The 20,511-nt window shown below is 47.1% G+C and overlaps 1 protein-coding gene across 2 annotated transcripts in view; it reads right to left on the bottom strand.

The window, feature by feature from the left end:
• The window catches only part of ASIC2 (acid sensing ion channel subunit 2), a 1,151,688-nt gene that overhangs the window by 61,593 nt on the left and 1,069,584 nt on the right, over positions 1–20,511 (bottom strand). For both annotated transcript variants that reach the window (XM_032428763.1, XM_032428762.1), the window contains exon 3: positions 7,472–7,599. In XM_032428763.1, the coding sequence (XP_032284654.1) occupies positions 7,472–7,599 (128 nt within the window). The remainder of the gene's footprint in view (positions 1–7,471; positions 7,600–20,511) is intronic.

The raw sequence follows: 20,511 nt of genomic DNA, 5'->3' as shown, positions 1-20,511 counted from the left end.
AGCACAGTGGCATGCAACCATTGGGAAAGGTGATAGTTGGAGGGGGGTTGTGGAATTTGGACTTTATTCTGTTTCTGGAAAGACATCCATGGGTATCAAGCAAGAAAGGAGCATGATAAATTAGGCTCTTTTCCTCTCTCTTTCATGCATTCATTTTCTCACTCATTCCATTCAATACAATTTATCAAGCATCTTCTGTATATAAAGCACCATGCAAAATACTGAAATATAAAGAACAGAACAAAGAGAGTTGTATTTTCAAAGAGCTCACAATCTGGTAGGGGAGAAAGTAAACAGATGATTACAATGTATAAATTTTATGATAAAGATTCACACAGAATACTCCAGGATGGCCTTCTGGAGGAGGTAACATTTGAGCTGAATCTCGAAGGACACATATGGGTCAGGTAGGGAAAGGGCAGAAAGGGTGTTGCTGGCAAGGAGAGAGAGAGGAGAGCATGTGAGGCTTAGGAATAACTGCCCACGTTTTGGGGTAGCTGGTGCATTGTGTGGGAGCTTGGTGGAGCAGAGAGGTGCTGCTGAAAAAGCAGGCAGGGGCCAGAGCAAAAAGGGCAATGGGGAGACTCCCAGGCTTCATCAGGCAGTGAGAACGGGAAATGCTCAGATTTGTACTTTACAAAGATCATGTTGATGCAGAAAATGGATTGCAGAGGGGCTGGATGGGCAGAAGGGAGACCACTGAAACAGGTGTTCTTGTCCAGGTGTGGAATCACAAAGGACTGAATTAATGTAGTGTCTGAGGTGGGGTATAATAATAGCTAACATCTACTGAGCACTTACTGTAAACCAAGAAGTGTTCTACATGAAAGCATTGACTCAGTCCTCCAGTTATCCTCTGAGATAGGAACCGTCATTCCCATTTTCCAGATGAGAAGAATGAGGCACAAGGTCACCCTCTAGTGAGTGCATATGTGTACTCAAACCACTCATAAGGTTGCAAGACTTAGGCGGACCAGCAGTGTTGGGGTGCTGGTGGGGGATGGGGAAGAGGATGCTTTCCATTTAGACTGACGGTTTGAGATGCCCATGGGACTCTGTAGGGAGGGGTTCAGCAGCATCTGGGCTGGGAGTAGCGATTTGAGAGCCATGGTCAAGGGCGAGAGCAATCAAGGAGACTGCAGATTGGGAGAGGCCAGAAACAGCATCTTGGAACGTCCATTGTCGTAGGTGAACAGAGAAAGAACTGCTCATGATGGGGACTGAGAAGGAAATCAGGCCAAAGGAAAGAGTGTCTCAGGAGGGCATGATCAACAGTATACCTGCCACGGAGAAACCAGGTAGGGTAATGACTGAGTGGGGAGTGTCTTTATCAACAAAGATGGGCTTTGGCCACACAGATTTCATAGGTCACCTTGATGAGGAAGAGTTTCTTTCTTTTTTTTAAGATTTTATTTGACTGAGAGAGAGAGACCACAAGGAGAGGGAGAGGGAGAAACAGGCTCCCCGCCAAGCAGGGAGCCCGATGCGGGGCTCAACCCCAGGACCCTGAGATCATGGCCTGAGCCGAAGGCAGACGCTTAAACATCTGAGCCACCCAGACAGCCAGAAGAACAGTTTCAATTGAGTGCTAGAGGTGGGCTAGGAAGTATAAGGGAGGTGAGGAAGGAGAGACAAGTCTCCAGGATGGTTTGGAGGCTCTTTATTAGGGAAGGAAGGAGCGGGAGAGGCAGGAAGGCAGGAAGGCAGAAGGGAGGCAGGGTAGAGTGATTTTATCTTCTTACAAGGCTTGAGCATATTTTTATGTGGGCTTATTTTGGGATTCCCCCAACAGAGCTGAGATACTGGCTCATCCTAGCCAATCAACATGCTTTCTCCCCCGCCCCCGCCATCACCTCCACCTTGAAAAAAGCAAGCACTCATTGTATAGGAAAAAGTGGTGAAAAACTGAATATCGACAAAACCATGTGGCGATCTGGAAGAATTTCTATTTTAGAGGCTGAGTGGTAAAAACTGGTTAAGTAGCTATGCTAGTAAATGCTTAGTTTGTTCTTATTTTTACCTCTTTAAGAGAGACAATGTACCCTTTCATCATGGAGGGATTGGCCATACAGCAGTCCATCCTACCTCCTGGCACCTCCCTGGTGCTTTCTGGAGCAGAACTGGATGCTGCCATATTTATGTGGCTCCAGCTTTGGCAGTTTGGAAGTTGCTGAAGGCATGTGTAACATGTTCTCTCTTCTGCCTTGAAAAAAACAAATGGGCAAACCTCTATTTCTAATGAGGTCCATGAAGCAGATATTACAGACCATGGATCTGGCTGTCAGATTGACAAATGAGTCTTCTTTAGAGAGTCACTTAGGAAGTTGTATTTGGAAGCTTGAGCGGAGTTGTCAAGAGCAGAGGGGGGCACCCCACCCAACAGCTGGGACTGTTTACTTGGGGTGGGGTAGGGGATACTATTGTTGTGAGCCATGGTAGAATTCCTTCCAACTTTTGGAAGTGTTGCCAACCTGCACTAAAGGCAAAGACTTAAGATTCTGGTGGAGCCAGCTCGGCCCACACATCCCGCCAATGACTTAATTCAGTCCAGCAGGACCCAAACATTTGTATCTGCCGTTATTTACAGCCCCAAACAGGCTAGTGGGCAGCTGCTCAAGGCAGGGTATGGTATGATGATGGGCATTCTCATGGTACTTTGGATACAGCCCGTGAGGAACCAACACAGAGTCCAGGGTTTGGGATTGGAACACTTCTCATTCCCAGTGGCCAAAGAACAAGAGGTAGTGAAAGGGGTCCTTGGTGAAAATGGGATACCTCCGGCCAGTGATTTTCCAACCCTGGCAACCCAAGGCATTTCTGAGGCCTCGAAATATAGACCCAGGGCCGTGATTTCCAGGAAATTTTCTGAACAATGGGACCAGCGGCCAACTGACTACCCAGGATCTACAGATTCATTCTCAGCCCTACCCAGAGGTATGAGTAAAATGGCTGAATTTGAATATTTAGAAAAGGAGAATCAACAAGAATCCCTCTTGGAACAGGGCATGAGAGATGATGAAAGTGTTCTGATATCAAATCACAACTGGGAGTTCCATCATGATGAGCAATCACCTTAAATTAGGGCAAAGATTCTGACTGGTGATGTCAACATTGAAGACATTCTCGGGTTCTTACTACATGAATGTCCTAGCTTTGCCCTTCCACATCTATCCACAAAAGCATGTAATTCTCCCCAAATTCCAGAGCTCTGTCCTGCCCCTCTCATCTGTTGCCTCCACTCTTTTGTACACAGATTGTTTCCAACCCTGAACAATTTCATGACCTTTTGGTATGATTAAGGTCTCTAAGTGTGTAGCCAGAATGATACAGATATCACCATCTATCACAGGTTGGCTTAGCCTCAGGGAGAAAAGGGCCTCAGGGTTCGTTTGCATGGGAGTTTTGGCAGGGGTGGGAGGGGGGAGGCAGGGAGAGCATAAGCATTTGAGTGCTATTTGAACAGAGGGTGCAGATTTGCGCATCTGAGTTCACTCATTCTTTGAAGAATGCGCCTTTACTGAGCTCATATATAAGCAAGGCATTGGTTGTATAGAATTCGAGAGAATTAGTCCTTTTGCTCTGAGGGAGTTCCCAGTCTGTGGTGAGACAAGAGCTGATGGAAGCTAAAGAAATCTGTTCTTTTAAGGTAGGTGTAAAGATCAGTGCTGCGCAAGGGGAGCTAAGTCCTACAAGGAGACTTTTGTATCTCTTAGGAGTGGGACAAAATTGCCAAAAAACCCACTACGTTCTGTGAGTGCTCCAAGGCTGGGAGCAGGTCTTGCTGATCTTCATTTTCCCAGCACAAGAAGTGCTCAGTGGGTATTTGTTGAAGGAATAAATGAATGAACAGAGAGTTGAATGGAGCAACTAGCTGCTTCTTAGGGGTGGGAGAAAGTCTTCTTAAAGACCACCATCTTTAAACAATGTTTGGAAGTATGACTAGGCCTTCGCCAAGCAGATAAGACAAGGAAGGGATTCTGGGCAGAAGGAACAGTGGGAGAAAATGCACAAAGCAGGCATCAAAGAACAGGGAATGTCTGGCTGAAGTCCGATGCATGTTGGTTAACCACAGGAGAGAGGGCTCAGGCCTGGTTGAACGGAGCCTCGGAAGCCATTCTTAAGGTTCGAGGCTTTGCAAATTATGGGAAGTGCTAGGCAGGGGTACTATTGAGGAACATGCTCAGGACCTCTCTTCTAAAGTTTTAAAAATATTATTTACCTGTGACTTTGGGGCTGTTAATGCTGGAAGCCCTCTGAGGTCATCTAACCCAGCCCTTCCATTCCATGCATGGGAAACCCCATGGCGCAGGGAGGGAAGCAAATTGTCTGAGGTCTCATGGCACAGTTAGGAATAGACTCCAGGCCTTTGGGCTCCCAGTCTCGTTTCCTCTCCACAGAGAGATCTGGCCTCGAGGCTGAGCCCTGCTCTCCCCCTACAGTGTAACCTTAAGCAAGTTACGTAACTGCAGTTTTGTCATCTGGAACGTGGAGATAACACCATTACCTTTTTGGGTTTGCTGTGGGGGGTTAAATGAAATAATGCATGTCAAGTGTCTCGGTTGCTTGATGCCTGGCAGGTGGTGTATGTTCAGTTGGAAGTGATTGGTATTATTCCTCCCTTCTTGGGTCTGTCTCCACTCCAGTGTGTCATCCTGTTGCTTGTCTCTGGTGGTGGTGGTGGTCCTGGGATCCTGCAGGACTCCCCCTGTAGCTAAGCTCATCAAAGGAGCATTTCTCAGGCTGTCCTATAAGTCAGGGGCATATCCTGGCTTCATAGGGTTTAGGGCAAATACTGATTTTAAAAACAGTCATCTTCAGTCTGGTTTACAGAGCAATAGTGTGCTATTTTAGAATAAAAAAATGAAAAGATATTGAAGGAGGTATGTATACACCTGGCACGGGTGGAGTGATTTTTACCATGCAAAAGGACTTCCCCATTCACAAAGGGATTCACGGTAGTGGTCCTTTAAATCACCAGTTCCTCTTCGTGCTCTCACTCAGGAGTCAATTTCTCTGGCATGATTCACACCAACTGTCCAGGAAAGGGCCTTCTCTTCCCATAGTCTTGTCACACTTGGCCTTCTTGCAAGATTCCCTTGAGTTTTGAACTGAAGCAGCTGAATCCTGGAAGAGGGACACTGTAGCCAAGGCAGACTGTAGGAGGCACCATGATTTTATATGACACCGAGGAAGAAATAGCACTGCTAATTTTAGCTATAAGATGCCATTGATTGAGAAACAAATCCTGATTTCAGAAAAGTTAAAATGTGAGAAAAATATACACTTGATGCTTGAACAAGACAGGTGTGTGTACTTACATGCGGAATTTTTTTGATAAATATAGTACAATGCGGTAAATGTATTTTTCTTCTCCCTAAGATTTTCTTAACATTTTCTTTGTTCTAGCTTACTTTATTGTAAGACTATGGTATATAATCCAAAGAACATACAAAATATGTGCTAATTGACTCTGTTATTGGTAAAGCTTCAACAGTAGACTATTATTAATTCAGTTTCTGGGGAGTCAAAACCCCTAATTGACTTAGGTACTCCTGAGCCCCCACGTTGTTCAAAAGTCAGCTATACTTCTTGGAATCACTGAAATGCAGTGTTTGAGAAAGAGAATCAGCTGGATACTAATGGCAGAATGAGAATACACAAATGGGACCAATCCCCAAGTTTTATTTAGCTTCACATTAATTTTTTTGGGGGGGAAAGAAATACTAATTCATAAGCTCTGCGGGATAGACCCTGGGTCTCTTTTGTTCACCACTGTAGCTCCAAGACCTTGTTCATAGTTGGGTTTCAACAAATACTTGCTGAATGAATAAAAAAGAGCCACGTTTTAAAACATGTGGAAAACCCAGAAAAGAAAATAAATCATTCAAAATTCCCCTACTGTGGGTATTTTGGCTTATTTCCTTTGAGTCTTATTTCCTATGAATATGTTCTTTTATATACATGTAAACATAATTTATTATTAGATTTAGCCCTGGGATGTGTTTTTGTATTTCTCTATTAATATGAATGAAATGAATTGAGATGATACAGAAATGCTTTGAAGAGTTGTAAAATGTTTAACCAGATATCTTATTAGTTATAATACTCCTAACAAGGCTGCTCTGAATGAGGCTGATTTTCTGAGAACACACTTCAAAGCAAACAATAAATTTCTTCTCTGAAGCCTGGAATGGGCTCTTCTGCATCGTGCTCACCGTGGGGAGTCCCTCGGTTTCCTTTTGGGAGTAGAAAGAGACTCAACTATTCTTAGAAGTCCTGAGCTCCAGCTTCCCACTCAGTCCAGAAATTTCTTTAGTGTCGCTCATGGAGGGTAAGTCCCTGCCTGAGAAAACTCAAGACTGTCAAAAGAATTTACTATCTGCTCCAGCCAACAGCTAAAAATATGGCTTCCGTCCCCTTGTATTTGTGGGCAGATAGGAGCCTAACTCTGACAAGTGCCAGTTAGCAAAACCAAGGTGGGTTTCTCATGGACCAGTCCCCCCTTCCTGCTTTCTGCCATTTTTCACATCCATGACTCTGCTCCAGGCCCTTCTGTTCCCCTCCCTTCCCCTCATGTTTCCATTAAGATGCCCAGCCACCTCTGTGAAAATGGAAGTTCAGTTCCATTCATGCTGAACCCTTGTTCCTACTGCAAGTGTATATTTTTGATTAAAATCTGTCCTTGTCACTTTAATGAGGGTCTCGCTATGCTTACCATTGGCGGTACTCAAAAGCCCATGAGGCTAATAGCTTGGGTTCTGGGCTCACTAGTGCTCCCTGTCTGTCTGCATGCCTTGACTTGTTAATCTATGTTCTCATCCTTCTTGACTCAAATCCTCAGCCCTGTACTTGGTTCCCTGCCATCTGCTTCATGACCTCCTTCTTTGTCCTTAAAGATGAGGTTTTCTGGCTGTGCCACTTGTTCCCCACCTGGCACACCCTTACATGCTCATTTCTGATCTCCCCACCAGCCTCAACCTCTGGGGTCTGTGGAGGCCAGCCAGCCTGCCAGCCTCTTCTGTCACTGCCTCAAAGCCAACATCACACCCACTATGTGTTGCAGTGGAGGATGATCTTGGTCCTCAGCAAGTATACAGGCATTAAGTACAAGGGACAGTTTGGGAGGCCCACAGAACCAATGCTTTCCCATAAATTCAGAAAGTTCTAGAACACCCCAACACAGGTTCTGGAAAAAACACTCACCCAATTTGGTGAAAGAGAAAGGAAGCTGGGTTTCTCTTACACCCAATTTTAGGAACTGACAGGTGGTATGGGAGAATTGGGTTAGAGAGTTTAGCTGATACCTTTCTCCAGTTTCTAGGTGAGACCCTGTCCCAAGCCCAGCCCCACTCAGGCCTCTTGAGTGGACTCAGAGCCTTCCAAAATTGGGAGTCCCATTTCCCCTCCTCATGCCTCTGCAGGTGGCCGGCGTAGGCCTGGGACCACTGGTCCAGGCAGCCCAGGAACTTACCCTCTGCTCCTGGGTGGCCACGAAAGTCTGGAACCCTGGAGCCACCCCAAAGCCCAGTTCTTGGATGAAAGGCGGCTCAGACTGACTGTGGATCTGAACCTTCACTCCTGCTTCAAATGTCGTTTCCTCTGAAAGGACAAAGACAGAGCCATGGGTCAGCGACAGCAGATGCTCACAGACTCCTGGGATTGACAAGCTCAAATGGACGTTAGAAAGGCCACGTGAGGGGCAACATCATGGACTGCAAAGGTATCCACATCCTCATCTCTGGAAACTATTAAGATGTCACTTTTCACGGCAGAAGGGACACCGCAGATGGGATTAAGGTAGGGACTTGGAGATGGGGAAGTTATCCTGAATTATCCAGGCAACCCAATGTCATCACAAGGGTCCTCGTGGAAGGGAGGCAGGAGGGTCAGAGTCAGAGAGAGAATGGAAGAAAGCTTGGTTGCTGGATTTGGACATGGAGGGAGGAGCCACAAGCCAGGGGATGCAGGCAACTGCTAGTCACTGGACAAGGCAGGGGGATGGATTTTCCCTCCAGAGCTTCCCCAAGGAATGCAGCCCTGCTAGCACCTATATTTTAGCCCCGTGAGACCGAGTTTTGGACTTCTGGCCTCCAGAACCATAACAGAATAAATTTTTGTTGTTTGAAGCCACTGTTTGTGGCATCTGTTACAACAGCTCTCAGAAGCTAATGGGATTAGGAAGTGAGTCAAGCTAGTGAATACTAGCGTCTCTCCTGGGCCATGAGTTGAGGTCGAAGGGATCAGGAGAGGAAGAGACCATGGATGACACAGCGGTAGAAATGAAAATAGAGGACATGCTTGTAAGCTAAGATGCCCAGGGCCCCTTGGAGCTGCAGGAGATGGGCAACCAGAAGAGAAGCTTCTGCTTCTTTCACTTGGCAAGAGAAATGGACCTTGGCAGTGGGAGGTAGCAAGAGTGATGGAAGGTGATGGGATGGCAGAGCCTGGTTCATCCTAAACGTTCACAATTGGTGGCGAATGCACCTGTGGGATATATGAGCCTTTCCTGGGTCTCCTCTGTCTTACTCTTTCCAAACAGCCTGCAGAGGGAGCTTTCCAGCATGCAAAACCTGCACAACTCTCTCCCATGCTGATAAGGAGCCTCCTTAACCTGCCCCTGTTTGTTTCCAGCCTTGCTCAGGGCAGCCTCCTGCTTCATGATGCCCGGTGGTCCAACCCTCTCGGGCTGCCTAGATTGGTTGTTACTGGTCTCTGCTCTGCATGGATGCACATGCTTTTCCTTCTGCCTGGAATGCCTTTCAACCTTGTCCACCTGACCTATCTCCCTACTCGTCACTGAAGATTCAGCTCCCAGCCCCACCCAAAGCAAACCCGTCTCTTGCTCTGTTGTATTCTTTACATATGCCTGATGAAGCCTCTGCCACACCAGGCGCTAATCCTTTGACAGCCTCATCCACCAGGCTGGAGTATCCTTAGGCAAGTTCTGGGCTGTGTCCCTGGATCTCAAAGTCCTGCACAGGTCCAGGCCACATAGCAGGCACTCAGGCAACAACGCCCGCTGAGTGAATAAGGGATTAGTGACTCAAAACTCAGTTATTAACGGAAAAGGCCAATCTAGAGTCAAAATCAAGGCGTGTTCTCAAAGAAGGGAATGGGAACTATTAAGGGTAAAAGCAGGAAAGGGGGAAAATGGAGTGGGGGAGAAATAGAGGTCGAGGTCAGGGAGGGAGGGAGGTGTTAGCACTGGACCATACTCTGGGGATGAACACTGCCAGGAAGGAAGGGCTGGGGCCAGGAACAGGAATGGGCGAAGAACCACTGACAGCTGGGTGGCCAGTGACGGAGGCAAGGGAAAGGGGTCGGAGCTGGGTGAGAATTCCAAGGTAGGGGTACATGGACCAAAGGGCTCAGTAGGCACACAGGGAAGAGCAGGAAGGATAGGCAGGGGTTCCAGAGTCCAGACTTGGAGCCCAGTGGCTGACATGGCGTTTAGGGAGAAGAGATCCTCAGCCAGGGATCCTTTCATAAGGTGTTAGAGGAATGGGAGACGATCCCAGGCAATCTACAAACACGCTCCCTTCCTTCCAGTGGTCAAGCATTCTGCTAGGTTTTTAACCCAGATTGTCCATGTGCAGCCTGCTGCCAGAATGTCCCGGGATGCCTGTGGTTTGGGACCCATCTCTCCTGTGGATAGTGAACGCCGCAGAGAAGAGAGCTCCCTTTATTCTTCCCAGTGCCGTACAGGGGCATCGGGGAAGAGGACTGCGGGAGACGGAGGGTGAGTGGGAAGGGGAGGGGTGAACCTGCCCAGGGGAGGGGTTGAGGAGAGGTCAGGAGCCTGAAGAACAGATTCGGATGGGGAAGGAGCAAAAGTGGCGTGATGCTGGGATCACAGGGTTGCTCGTGCTTGGATGAACTGAAGGCATGTTCAGTGAGCTGTGGGGGGTGGAATGGGAAAGATGCCAAAACTTGTTTTCTGGAGCTCTCTGAAGCTGCATGCCTGCTATATAACTGAGCTTAGGAGACCTGAGAGTCAGTAAGACACCAGGAACTCCCTATGTGATTTCGATGAGCCTTCAAGTTTGGGAACCTCTTAGTTACCTGATCTGAGCCTTTGGCTCTAGCCAAATCTCTGGAAATGCAGATGCCCGGGCTACAGGTTATCTGAGGCCAAATGCATGTGGGCAAGTAGCGATCTAGTCCAGAAAGGGGAAGTGACTTGACCAAAGTCACACAGCAAGTCAAGCGTAGAGTAGGGGCTGGAAGTTGTTAGGTCCCCTAACTTCCAAGTCATTCCCCACTCTTTGGCAGCTGCGAATCTCCCCAGGTTCTGGTTGGACACACGGAAATGCCAGCACCGCATACTGCCTGTCCACGTTGCAGGACTCTGGGGGTCTTTCTCACTGAGATGCAGGTGGGCTGCACATAAAACCACATCACCAGCAAATACAACAATAACAGTAATTGGGACCACCCATGCAATTTTTGGGGTCCCAGCACAAAATGAAAATGTGGGGCCCCTTATTAAAAAATTATTATGAATTTCTCGTCCTTCTGGATGAGATTAGCTCACCACAGCAGAGCTAATTAAACCAAGAGTGTGGCCCTTCGGAGCACAGGGACCTGTGTGACCGCACAGGTTGCACATCAAAGGAGCCAGCCCTGACAATAACCCAGACCGACGTGGACATATTTCTTCCCAGCCTCATATTCCCCTCACTACCAAATGATTCAACAATGAGCTGCTTCAGAGTGCGGGCCCCCAGTGCAGTGAAGTATTTGTTTACACGTCATGAACACCAGGATTCAAAGCCCCCGAGAGAGAGCGCGCGCGAGAGAGCACAGAGAAAGGAAAGTTACTACACACACAGTGTTAGGAGCCCTTGTTAATTGGGACCAAACATGAAAGCAAATGTTGGATCAGGAGGAAGGCTGTAAGGTGCGTCCAACCTGCAGAGGCCGGAATACCCTAGCCCTTTTCAGGAGCACAGCCGTGGCCAGCTCAAGGTGAGGTCTACCTGTAGAGCGTTTTCTGTGAGAGCAGAAAGGGTTTGGAACTGCGGGAGGAGATGGGCGAGCCATGGGCAGAATGCATAATGGGGCCGGGAAAGTACATCACAATAAAAGAAGCTTAAATCTTTAATCTTTGCAAATTACAGGAAACATGCCGAGGAAATAAACACGGGGGAAATAGGAAGGGAAGATTCACTGAAAAGCCGGAGGAATTTTCTAGGCTAAGGCAGGGATGTGTGGATACAGAGCTAACTGTGTTGGCTGAAGCCGACTTTCTAACAGTGGCTAGGATAGCTAACTGGAGGGGAGAGGGTAGGAGGGAAGCCAGCCACACGGGGGCTCAGTGCAGGGCAGCCTTTCCTGGCCAGTCCTCCTCACTCTGCTCTCTGCCCTGGGAACTGCACCTGTACAGACTGTCCTGATGGGCTCCTTTGCCCTCTGGCTTACTGTTGGGTTCAGTAAGTGACGGGTCTGCAGGAAACTGGAGGAGAGTGGAGTCAGTCTGAGATAGTCAGCCTCGGCTGTCTTTGCTGGGTCACTGTGGGTTAGCTGCTGAGTACCTTGGAAAGCCACAGTTCTGGGCTGAGGGGCCAAGGGGAGCTCTCTGTATTGCTTTCTCTCTCTCTGGATTCTGATGCCAGCTCCTTTCCCCTTTCCCTAGGCATGGTAGTGGTTGTCCTGTTACCAGGCTCAAGAAAGTGCACCACTCTTATTGCCCTCCCTAAGCCTTGCCCATAGCTTTGTAAGCAGTGCTTCATTCGTCTTTCCTTGTATTACCCAGTCTGTCGGTGCTGTTGATTGCCTTGCTTGGGTCCTCATTGGTACAGCCCCCAGAGTGCATCTACTATCTAAGAGAGGCAGCTAAAGAAACCTGTGCAGCACCACGCAAGGAAGGACAGCCATTGAGTCTGAGCACAACTGGCAGGAGACCTCACTGCCTACAGGGAGGTCCGTGGTTTTCAAAGTTCATCCTTATATTGAGCTGAAAACTTCTTGTTTTAAAAATTTCCCCCCACTCTCATCTCTAGCACTTTTTCCACGTGATACCCCTTCAAGGATCTGAAAGTACATACTGTGGCCACCGGAGTCTTTTCATTTCCATGCTAACCTTCCTCTGTGGCCCTCACCCCAGTGTGTCTTCATTTCTGGAAGCTTCGCTAGCCGAGGTACGCTAAGGGAACTGCTTTGGCCTGGAGAGACTCCTGTGCATAAGGGCTCAAAAACTTCTCCTTATCTCCCACAGGACAGCCAATAGCCCTTCACGGTGTATGGACCTCCTGGGGACACTGGGGGCCACAGTGAGCAGAGCTTGTACCCAAAGTAGAGACCTCTTTTCCCCATGGAGTGAGCTGGATATTCTGAGAGGTGGGAACACTGGCCCTTCTAACTGGTGGGTCAGAACCAGAGCCTAGGACAGTTGGCTAAATACTTGGGGCTCTGGGGTCAGGCAGGGTAAGGTCAAGTCCAGCTCCATGATCTTTGGCAAGTTATTTAATCTCTTGTAGCCTCATTTTTCTGCAAAATTTTCAGAATAATTTTGGACATAATAATGGATCTGTCTTCATAAGACTATTGACATTGCACAGAAAGTCCTTAGCAGAGTCTGGTGATTAAGAAAAGCTAATATATAGAGCTATCATCATCATTATTCAGTGTTTCTGGCTTTCAACAAAACCCAGCTGGGTCAGCTGCTCTCTCCCACTCCTCCTTCCTCATGGGACTTCCTACCTCTAGACTGGCCCTTCTCTCCTACCATCTTGTTCACCCCTACCCAGCTTCCCTGTCCCCAGCTCCTGGAAGCCTTCCTCCATTGGATGTCCCAATATCTGGTACTTACCTTTTTCATGTACCTCTCTCTACACTAAGACTAGGAGACACTTGCAGACAGGGTCAATGTTTTATTTATGCGTATATGCATAATGCTTGGCACATAGTAGGTGTGTTACACACTTGCTGAAGTAAACAAACAACAGAGCTCATCTCTGAGCCTCACAGGGCCCCAGCTGCTCATTTTAGAGCGGAGACACAGGGATGCCAAGAGGGTGGCAGCTTTGGGTCTCAAGGCGAAGTTTTGGCCAAGCTGGGTCCACTGCACAAGGCCTGCTGAGCCAGCTCAGCACCCTCTGCACAGTCTCAAGGTGGCAGGTGCTGATTCAGAGGCTGTCGGGTGGCTGTGTAGGGACTTAAGCTGTGGGGTTGCAGCAAAGACTGCCCAGGTCACCCCCAGGGACCCAACTGGTCTTACCGTCTTGAGTGGCTGCACGTGCTTGGCTTCTGTGGCCCCTGACATCACATTGGGGCGAGACTCAGCCTTTGGGCCTCGCTGCTCCCCAGGATCAAGGAGTGTCCATGTCCATGTTTCAGCCAGGCTGGGGTGGGGGGGCACCCGTCCATTCGCTGGGCCACCCACGCCCCCCCGACCCCTCACTGGGTTCTCTGGCTCTGCCACTGCCAACTAGATGCTGGGGCTTGGCCCTGCAAGTCTCTGGGGACTCGTGTGTGTGTGTGTGTGTGTGTGTGTGTGTGTGTGTGTGTGTGATGGAGAGAGAGAGAGAGACAGGAGGATGAAAGAGAAACTATCTCTGAAATCGCTCTCACCTCCTCTTCCTTTCCTGAGGCAACTCCTGAAAGTGTTGCTATTTACAGAAAAAAAGGAAGCCCTGGCCTTCCCGAGGCCCCGGAGCTCACCACCATTCTACATCCATCCCCTCCTTCCCTGCACAGTAACGGACCAAATGCCAAGCGTGGACAAGTGCCCCAGGCCAAAGACCGGGGGCCCAGCAGGGAACTGAGCAGGGCCTGCGTCCTCATGGGGCTCCCCCGTTCGGGGTGGGCAGACAACAACCAAGGACAAATGCAGCAGCGGGCCTGCAGTGACCAGTGCTGGGGGGGCGGGGGAGGACAGTGAGACGGCACGGGCAGGGCGTCTGTGACTCTCCCAGAGGGGAGACAGGGCAGGGCTTTCCAGCGTGATTGTCTTTGGGCAGGAACCTGACTGAAGTGGGCAGGCAGGTGGTGAGATGTCCCCAGGCAAGCGTTCTGGGCAGGGGGAGTAGCAGGTGCAGGAGCCCCGAGACAGGTAAGCACTCGGCCTATTCTCAGAGCCACGGGCTGTGGTCAGAGACTGGATGATCACTTTATTATGCCTTACAGTCGCCCCAAGAGGCAGGCTTATCATAGATGCGAAAACAGGTGTTTCACAGAGAGCGAAAAAAAGGCTCAGAGCGGTCAGCTTACCACAGTGAGCAAACCCAGCATCAATCCTTGGCTGCCCGTCCCCAGGGCTCTGCTCTTTACCCTCTAACGTCTGGTCTTGCTCAGAGAGCGTGCCTTTCCAGTGTCATTGACCACAGTCTCCATTAGGTAATTCTCCTTTGAGAGCCTACAGGCCCGGACTCTGAGCCACTCAGCTTTGCATCCCCGGTAGAAAGTGGCAAACAACTATACTCACATGAGTGTGGTGAGCTTTGGGGTTTTCACAGACTTCACTTCCTGGATCCTCCCAGCCGTCCTGAGATAGGCATCAATAACCCCACTTATAGAAATAAAAATACATATACATATATAATTACAATTTTTTTTTACATGGTATCTATTTTATAGATGAAGAAGCCAAAGTCCAAAGAAAGGAAAGGACAGGCCCAGGGTCTATGACTCACGGCTGCCTAGAATTTTGGAGCTAAGAGAGTCCTTGACACTGCTGAAATCCAACTAACTTTTCATCTTGCTGGTGAGAAAATTGAGACCCACAGGGACGAGTGACCAATGGCCACATGGCAAGTGATGGCCTGGCATAGCCCAGGGACCAGGTATCTTGATTCCTCACCCTCTTCAGCCCTTTGTCAGTCGGCTAGAGGAAGCACTGGTCCCAAGTGACAAACCAGTAAGTGTTCAAGCTGTACAGGGATGGAGGTAGAGAATTGTTTAACTGACATTGGGTTCAGCAGCCTGTGTTCTCTCATCTTAGAATTCAGAGGAAAACTCACTGTGTGGGACAGTGACAATGATAGGGACTGAGGTGCTAGCCCTAGACCTTGAGAGCTCTGGTGGAAAGTGTCTGCCAAACATTTTTTGGGTGGTCTACTAGAGGTTCCATCTTGGTTCCTCCTGTTCTTCTGGCATGCATAGAGGAATCCAAGGAGGCCAACTTTGGGCCCTGGGAAGGGGAGCAGGGGAGGGTCCCAAGAGAATTGTGGGCTCTAACATCATGGAGCCCTGTGTCTGACTCCCAGCCCCACCTCTTAATATCTGTGTGACTTCAAGCAAGTTATATTGCCTCTCTGAGCCTTAGTTTCTTCTTGTTTAAAGTAAAAGAGGGGCTGATCCTTCAGGTGATTTTTAGCCTTGCAATTCTATGAGCGGGGGATCATGCACAAGTCTCCTAACCTCACTGCATCTCTTTTTAATTTCCTGAAAACTAGAGTAAAAAATACCCAACATGGCTGTTCAGCACTCGCAAGTCAGGGGAAACTAGTTTTCTAAAGACAACACAAAGAATCCCCGAATTGCTGCCTGGCTAACATTGGGCCGTGTGTATCTTGTGGTCCCTGCCCACCCCTCCCCTGATAGGCCCGGTTGAGCAGCATGCCTAGGTGAGCAAATCCGAACACAGCATGGAGACAAGTACACTCACACTACATTGCTCAGAGATGACATTTTGAGGCTAGTCCAGCTCAGGAGGGAGAAAAATCATCACTGTGTCCCCAAGCCAGATGGGCTGCAATGATGTCTGTTCAGGGCAGCAGCATGAAGTAGTGGGGTTCTCACCAATAGCTCCTTATAAAGCGGCCATGACAGTGTGGCGAAGGCTGCAGACCTCGGCCCCTTCCTTCAGAGCTTCAAAGCCCCTGTGACATGATTTGGCAAAAAGTTTAAGTTTTGCCCAAAGCAACCGTTTTTTTCCCCTTCTTTTTTTCCAAGAGACACTAGCTCTTGGCGGAAAGAACCAAGGACCAAATCAGAGATGGATTCTGAATCCATAGTGCTAGTTCTAATGCTTCTTAGCAATGAGGTCGTGGGAAACCCACTCGGCATCGCAGAGACTTGCTTACTTACAACCTGTTAAATGGGTTAATCTCTTAAATGATTAGAACTTCTCAGTCTACATCGTAAGAGTATATGAGGGTCAGAGGATAGAATGCAGGTGAAGCACGTTGTATACTATAGAGTGATGTGTCCCTGTTGTGGAAGGAGATGGTTAATGTTGGGTCTTAGTTATGCAATGCAACAGAGAAGAGTGGCTTCACTTGACACATTCTTGTTAAACAGGATGTTTACAAAATATGCATTAGTGAAGGTATTGATGTGGAGTTTCATCTACTCTCATTAAAAAAGATTTTTTCCAAGGAATTTTTAAATAATGAGTTTCCCTTGTATATTCAGGCTCAGAGATTATAAACTACTTGCTAAGAAGGCTGATGAGTCTGGGGGGGAACCAACATGCAGGAGATACCAAACTTGAAAAGCCATCAGGAAGTGCCACGTATCTGGAATTATAGGGGAAGTTGGTGGATGATTGAGAGTCTATTTATAAAATAAATTCTATTTATAAAAATGATGTTTACTCGCGCTGGTGATGGAAGTTAAGTACAACCACATAACGAAAAGATCACGTATATAGATTGTGATATAATTATGGAAGTCATAGTCATTCAAAGCATTCTGTTATTGAATATTTTCCCAATCAATGGATATAAAAAGCATGATAGCGTTCATGTGGGGGATGATGTCTGAGAAATGTCTAGAAGTTAAAAAGGCATCCTTATACTTGCAAAGGGTGGGAAACAGCGGTCTGGATCAGAACTTCTCATACTAGAATTTGAAACAGCCAGGGATCCTGTCACAATGCAGATATGGGTTGGCCTGTAGGTTCTGCATTTCTGACAAGCTCTGAGGGATTGCTCTTGCTTCTGGTTGGAGGACCACCCTTTGGGGAGCAGGACTCACAGGAGAACATTGATGTGTTTGCAGAACATTCCAGAGCTGGAGTGATCTGGCTTCTGCCCACCAGTCCAGCTCCGGGTCTCAGCCTTAGAGCCAGATAAACCGGGCACTGTAGGCTGTTCTGGGGCTTTGCTCCAGATTCCCCTCCCTCTGCCCACCCTCTCACCTCCTCATGACTCACACCTTCTCTCTTTTCCTCTGCCTAGCCACTTGGCAGCCAGGCCTGGGACAAGGCCCAAAGTTCACCTCCTCCCTGAAGCCTCCCCTGACTTGTCCTTTTCCTCCCTTCTGGAAACAATCACCTGCTCAGTCTATCCTTAGCAGTTAGAGCACTTGATGACATCTAATTGTTTACATGTGCCCAGATTGCAGAAGTCTAGTACCCTGCAGGTGCTTTACGTGAGCGTTGTTGGCTCAATGCATTTCCATCTCATCCATAAAAGGAACCCTCGAGAGTTCCTAGATTGTGAACTCCTTGCAAACCTGGACTTCACCCTTCGTGTGTATCCCTGAGGTTCTGGCACACAGTAGGTAGTTTTGACAATTTACTGAATAGGAGGGAATGAGCTCTGAGGTGGGTCTACTTCATCTGGATATGGCCCCCAGACCACTGCCGGCCTGGCTGCCACATCTCACTAGAACACGTATATTTTCCGCACAGCACTTAGCACGTGCGTGAGGCAGTTCTCAGAAAGATCAAAGTCAGGCTTCTGGCTGCTGCCTGGATGCTTGCCTCCAGTGGTGCTTCTGACTTGTGGCATTCTTTCTCCCGATCCCTTGGCACCTGCGGAGATCCCCTCCCCTTCCCCCATCCAGCACAAAACCCCAATTGGCTTCTGCACGTCCCCGGGTCCCCGACTCTCGGGATTCAGCTGTAGACTGCGCCTCTCCTTCCGGGAAGGGCCTCAGCACCAGGCACCATGACAAGAGTGCTTCCTGGGAGCAGAGATGTCAGAAAAACCATAGCAACCATCTGCATCCACTCTTGCTCTGTCCCTTTTGTGATGGAAGGTAGAAATTCTGCTACTCCTTTAGCCTTTCAGGCCTTCCAGCTATGCGACTTTGGATCATTTTAAATTTAATTTTAATTTTTATCAAAGCAACATATGTACATAATTTAAGAAGCCAAATGATACCTCAAGGTTTTTAATGAAAAGAGCAGTGTTGGGCCCCACCTCTTCCCGAGCCCTGAGCCTCAATTTTCAGAGACAGTTACTTTCAACCATGTGAGCTGTTTTTTTTCTCATATTAACTTTCATATTTCCATGGACATCAATTGCTCGAAAGATAATTCTTGGTTTTAAAAAATTGGGAGGTATTATCCACCAAATTCCTCCCATGAAGATGTAGACTACTTCCATGATGTGGCCTTTTGTATTTCTTTTCCTTCCATCCTCCTGTGGACTTACAAGATATGGTTAAGCCAGTCTCCAGCTTTTACGGAATTAGGTAAATATTGCCCACACCCCAGCCTTGTAGTAGCTAATGATTTCGATTTTTTCTTGTGAAACTCTTTAGTGCTTCCTGTTTTTTAATTTTTTTTTGTTTGTTTGACTTGCTATATATATATCACAGAAATGGCAAAAAAGGCAAACTCATAGAAACAGAGGAGAAAAGTAGTTGTCAGGGGATAGGGATAGGGGAAATATAGAGAGTTTGGTATAAGGGTACCAAATTTCAAGAAGAATAAGGTCAGAATGTGTGATATAAAATATGGTGACTCTAGTTGGTAACACTGTTAGGTGTAATTGAAATCTGCGAAGAGAGTACAATTTGAATGTTCTCACCAAAGATTATATTTTATATATTAATTTATAACGTATATGTTAATTATATATTAACATACAAATATAATATATATATTGATTATGATTATATTATTGATAGATACGATATATAACATATTGATATATTTGATATATATGATATATGTATGAAAAATATATGATTATATATTTGGAATATATACATTTAAAGATTGAGAGAGAGAGGGCATGCGCTTGTGAGCAGGGCAGGGGCAAAGGGAGAGGGAGAGAGAGACTCCTAAGGAGACTCGCAGCTGAGCATGTAGCCCCACCTGGGGCTTGATATAATGACTCTGAGATCGGGAACCTAGCCAAAGCCAATAGTCAGACGCTTAACTGACTGCGCCACCCAGGCGCCCCTGAAATATATTTGAAATCAAATTCTGCCCTCATATTTCATTTGTAGCTTGCTAAGTAAGAATTCGATCTTAGAAAAGAAACATTTCCCATCCCTCCTCTGCCCAATGTCCTCTGGGTTCAATTGTATCTGCTGAGAAGTCCCAGGTCATGCTAATTTTAGATCTTACGTGTTTTGTTTTTTCTTTCCAAAAACTTCTAAGGTTTTGTTTTTCTTTATCTCTTTTAGCCTGAATTTTTCAAGGATGTTCTTAGTTTGGTTGTTTAGCCACTTACTGCAGACAAGGGTTGGTGAATTCTTTAGCAAAGGATAATCATGTGCTTCGGCTGGGAAATTTTTATATCTTACTTCTCTGCCAACTTCCTCTTTTCAATTTTCTCTGGTTTGTCACTCTAGAACTCCTGGTAGGAGCATGTTGGACTTCCTGGATTTACCCTCTCATTTTCATATTTCCCACTTTCCATTTTTTTGCCTTTTGGTTTAGTTTTCAGGAAATTTCCTCAATTCCAACCTCTCTGTGTTTTTTTCTAGTGTTGTATTTTAATTTCCAGGAGTTAAAAAAACAAATTTTCCTTGCATGTTACTGGTTAATACCATCCTATTTGAATATCTTGTATTTATGGATGCAATAGCTCTCATCTCTTGAGAATTTTTAGAAAGTGTTTTGATGTTTATTTCTGCTCCCTGCATTTATTTTTTATTTATTAAACACGTATATAATGTCCAATATTATTCAGGCATTTTCTAAGTACTTCATAAATATTAACTCATTTTAGTCTTCCTAACAACCTTTCAGAGTAGATAATAATATTATTCTTACTTTAGAGGTGATGGAACGGAGGCTCAGAGAGGTTAAGCAATTTGCCCAAGGTCTCACAGCTGGTAAGTTGTGTAGCAGGGATTTGAATCCAGGCTCTTGTCTGGCTCTAGAGGTTGTGATATTAATCAATAACCCTATTTCCTCACAGTTTCTTTTTTGTTCGGCTGGTGTGGTTCCTTTCCTCTCAGTGGCTTCCCTCAAAAACCAGGCATTTTGGCTGTCCACTCATAATTCAGAGGGACTTAAATGCTGTCCAGTCATTCCTGGGTGTGGGAGAACTTACGGACTTCCTTCTGGGGGGATCTAACTAGGCCATCATGTTTGGGGACTCCTGACTTTCTCTGTGGACCATATTTCTTGAGCCTGTCTGTCTTTCCAGAAAGGGATTCCCTCAGACTTCTGTTTGGAGGTGTTAATGTAAATTAATGTGGCTAGGGTCTCACTACACAGTAAACAGAACCTGGCTTCATCTCCCTGTTTTCTGTTCGGTACCTCAACCATGCCTCAGCTCTGTCTGGTTTCCCCCATCCAGCGCCGGTCTGTTTCATCTCGGGTGCTGGGGTGCCGAGATGTACCTGTCTGGATATCTGGGAGACTTAATATTTCCTTTT

The sequence above is a fragment of the Phoca vitulina genome, unplaced genomic scaffold, assembly GCF_004348235.1.
Source record: "Phoca vitulina isolate PV1807 unplaced genomic scaffold, GSC_HSeal_1.0 scaffold40, whole genome shotgun sequence".
In the NCBI taxonomy this organism is placed as follows: Eukaryota; Metazoa; Chordata; class Mammalia; order Carnivora; family Phocidae; genus Phoca; species Phoca vitulina.
Note: the sequence above shows the minus strand (reverse complement) of the source record. Positions and strands in the feature narration are given on the sequence as shown.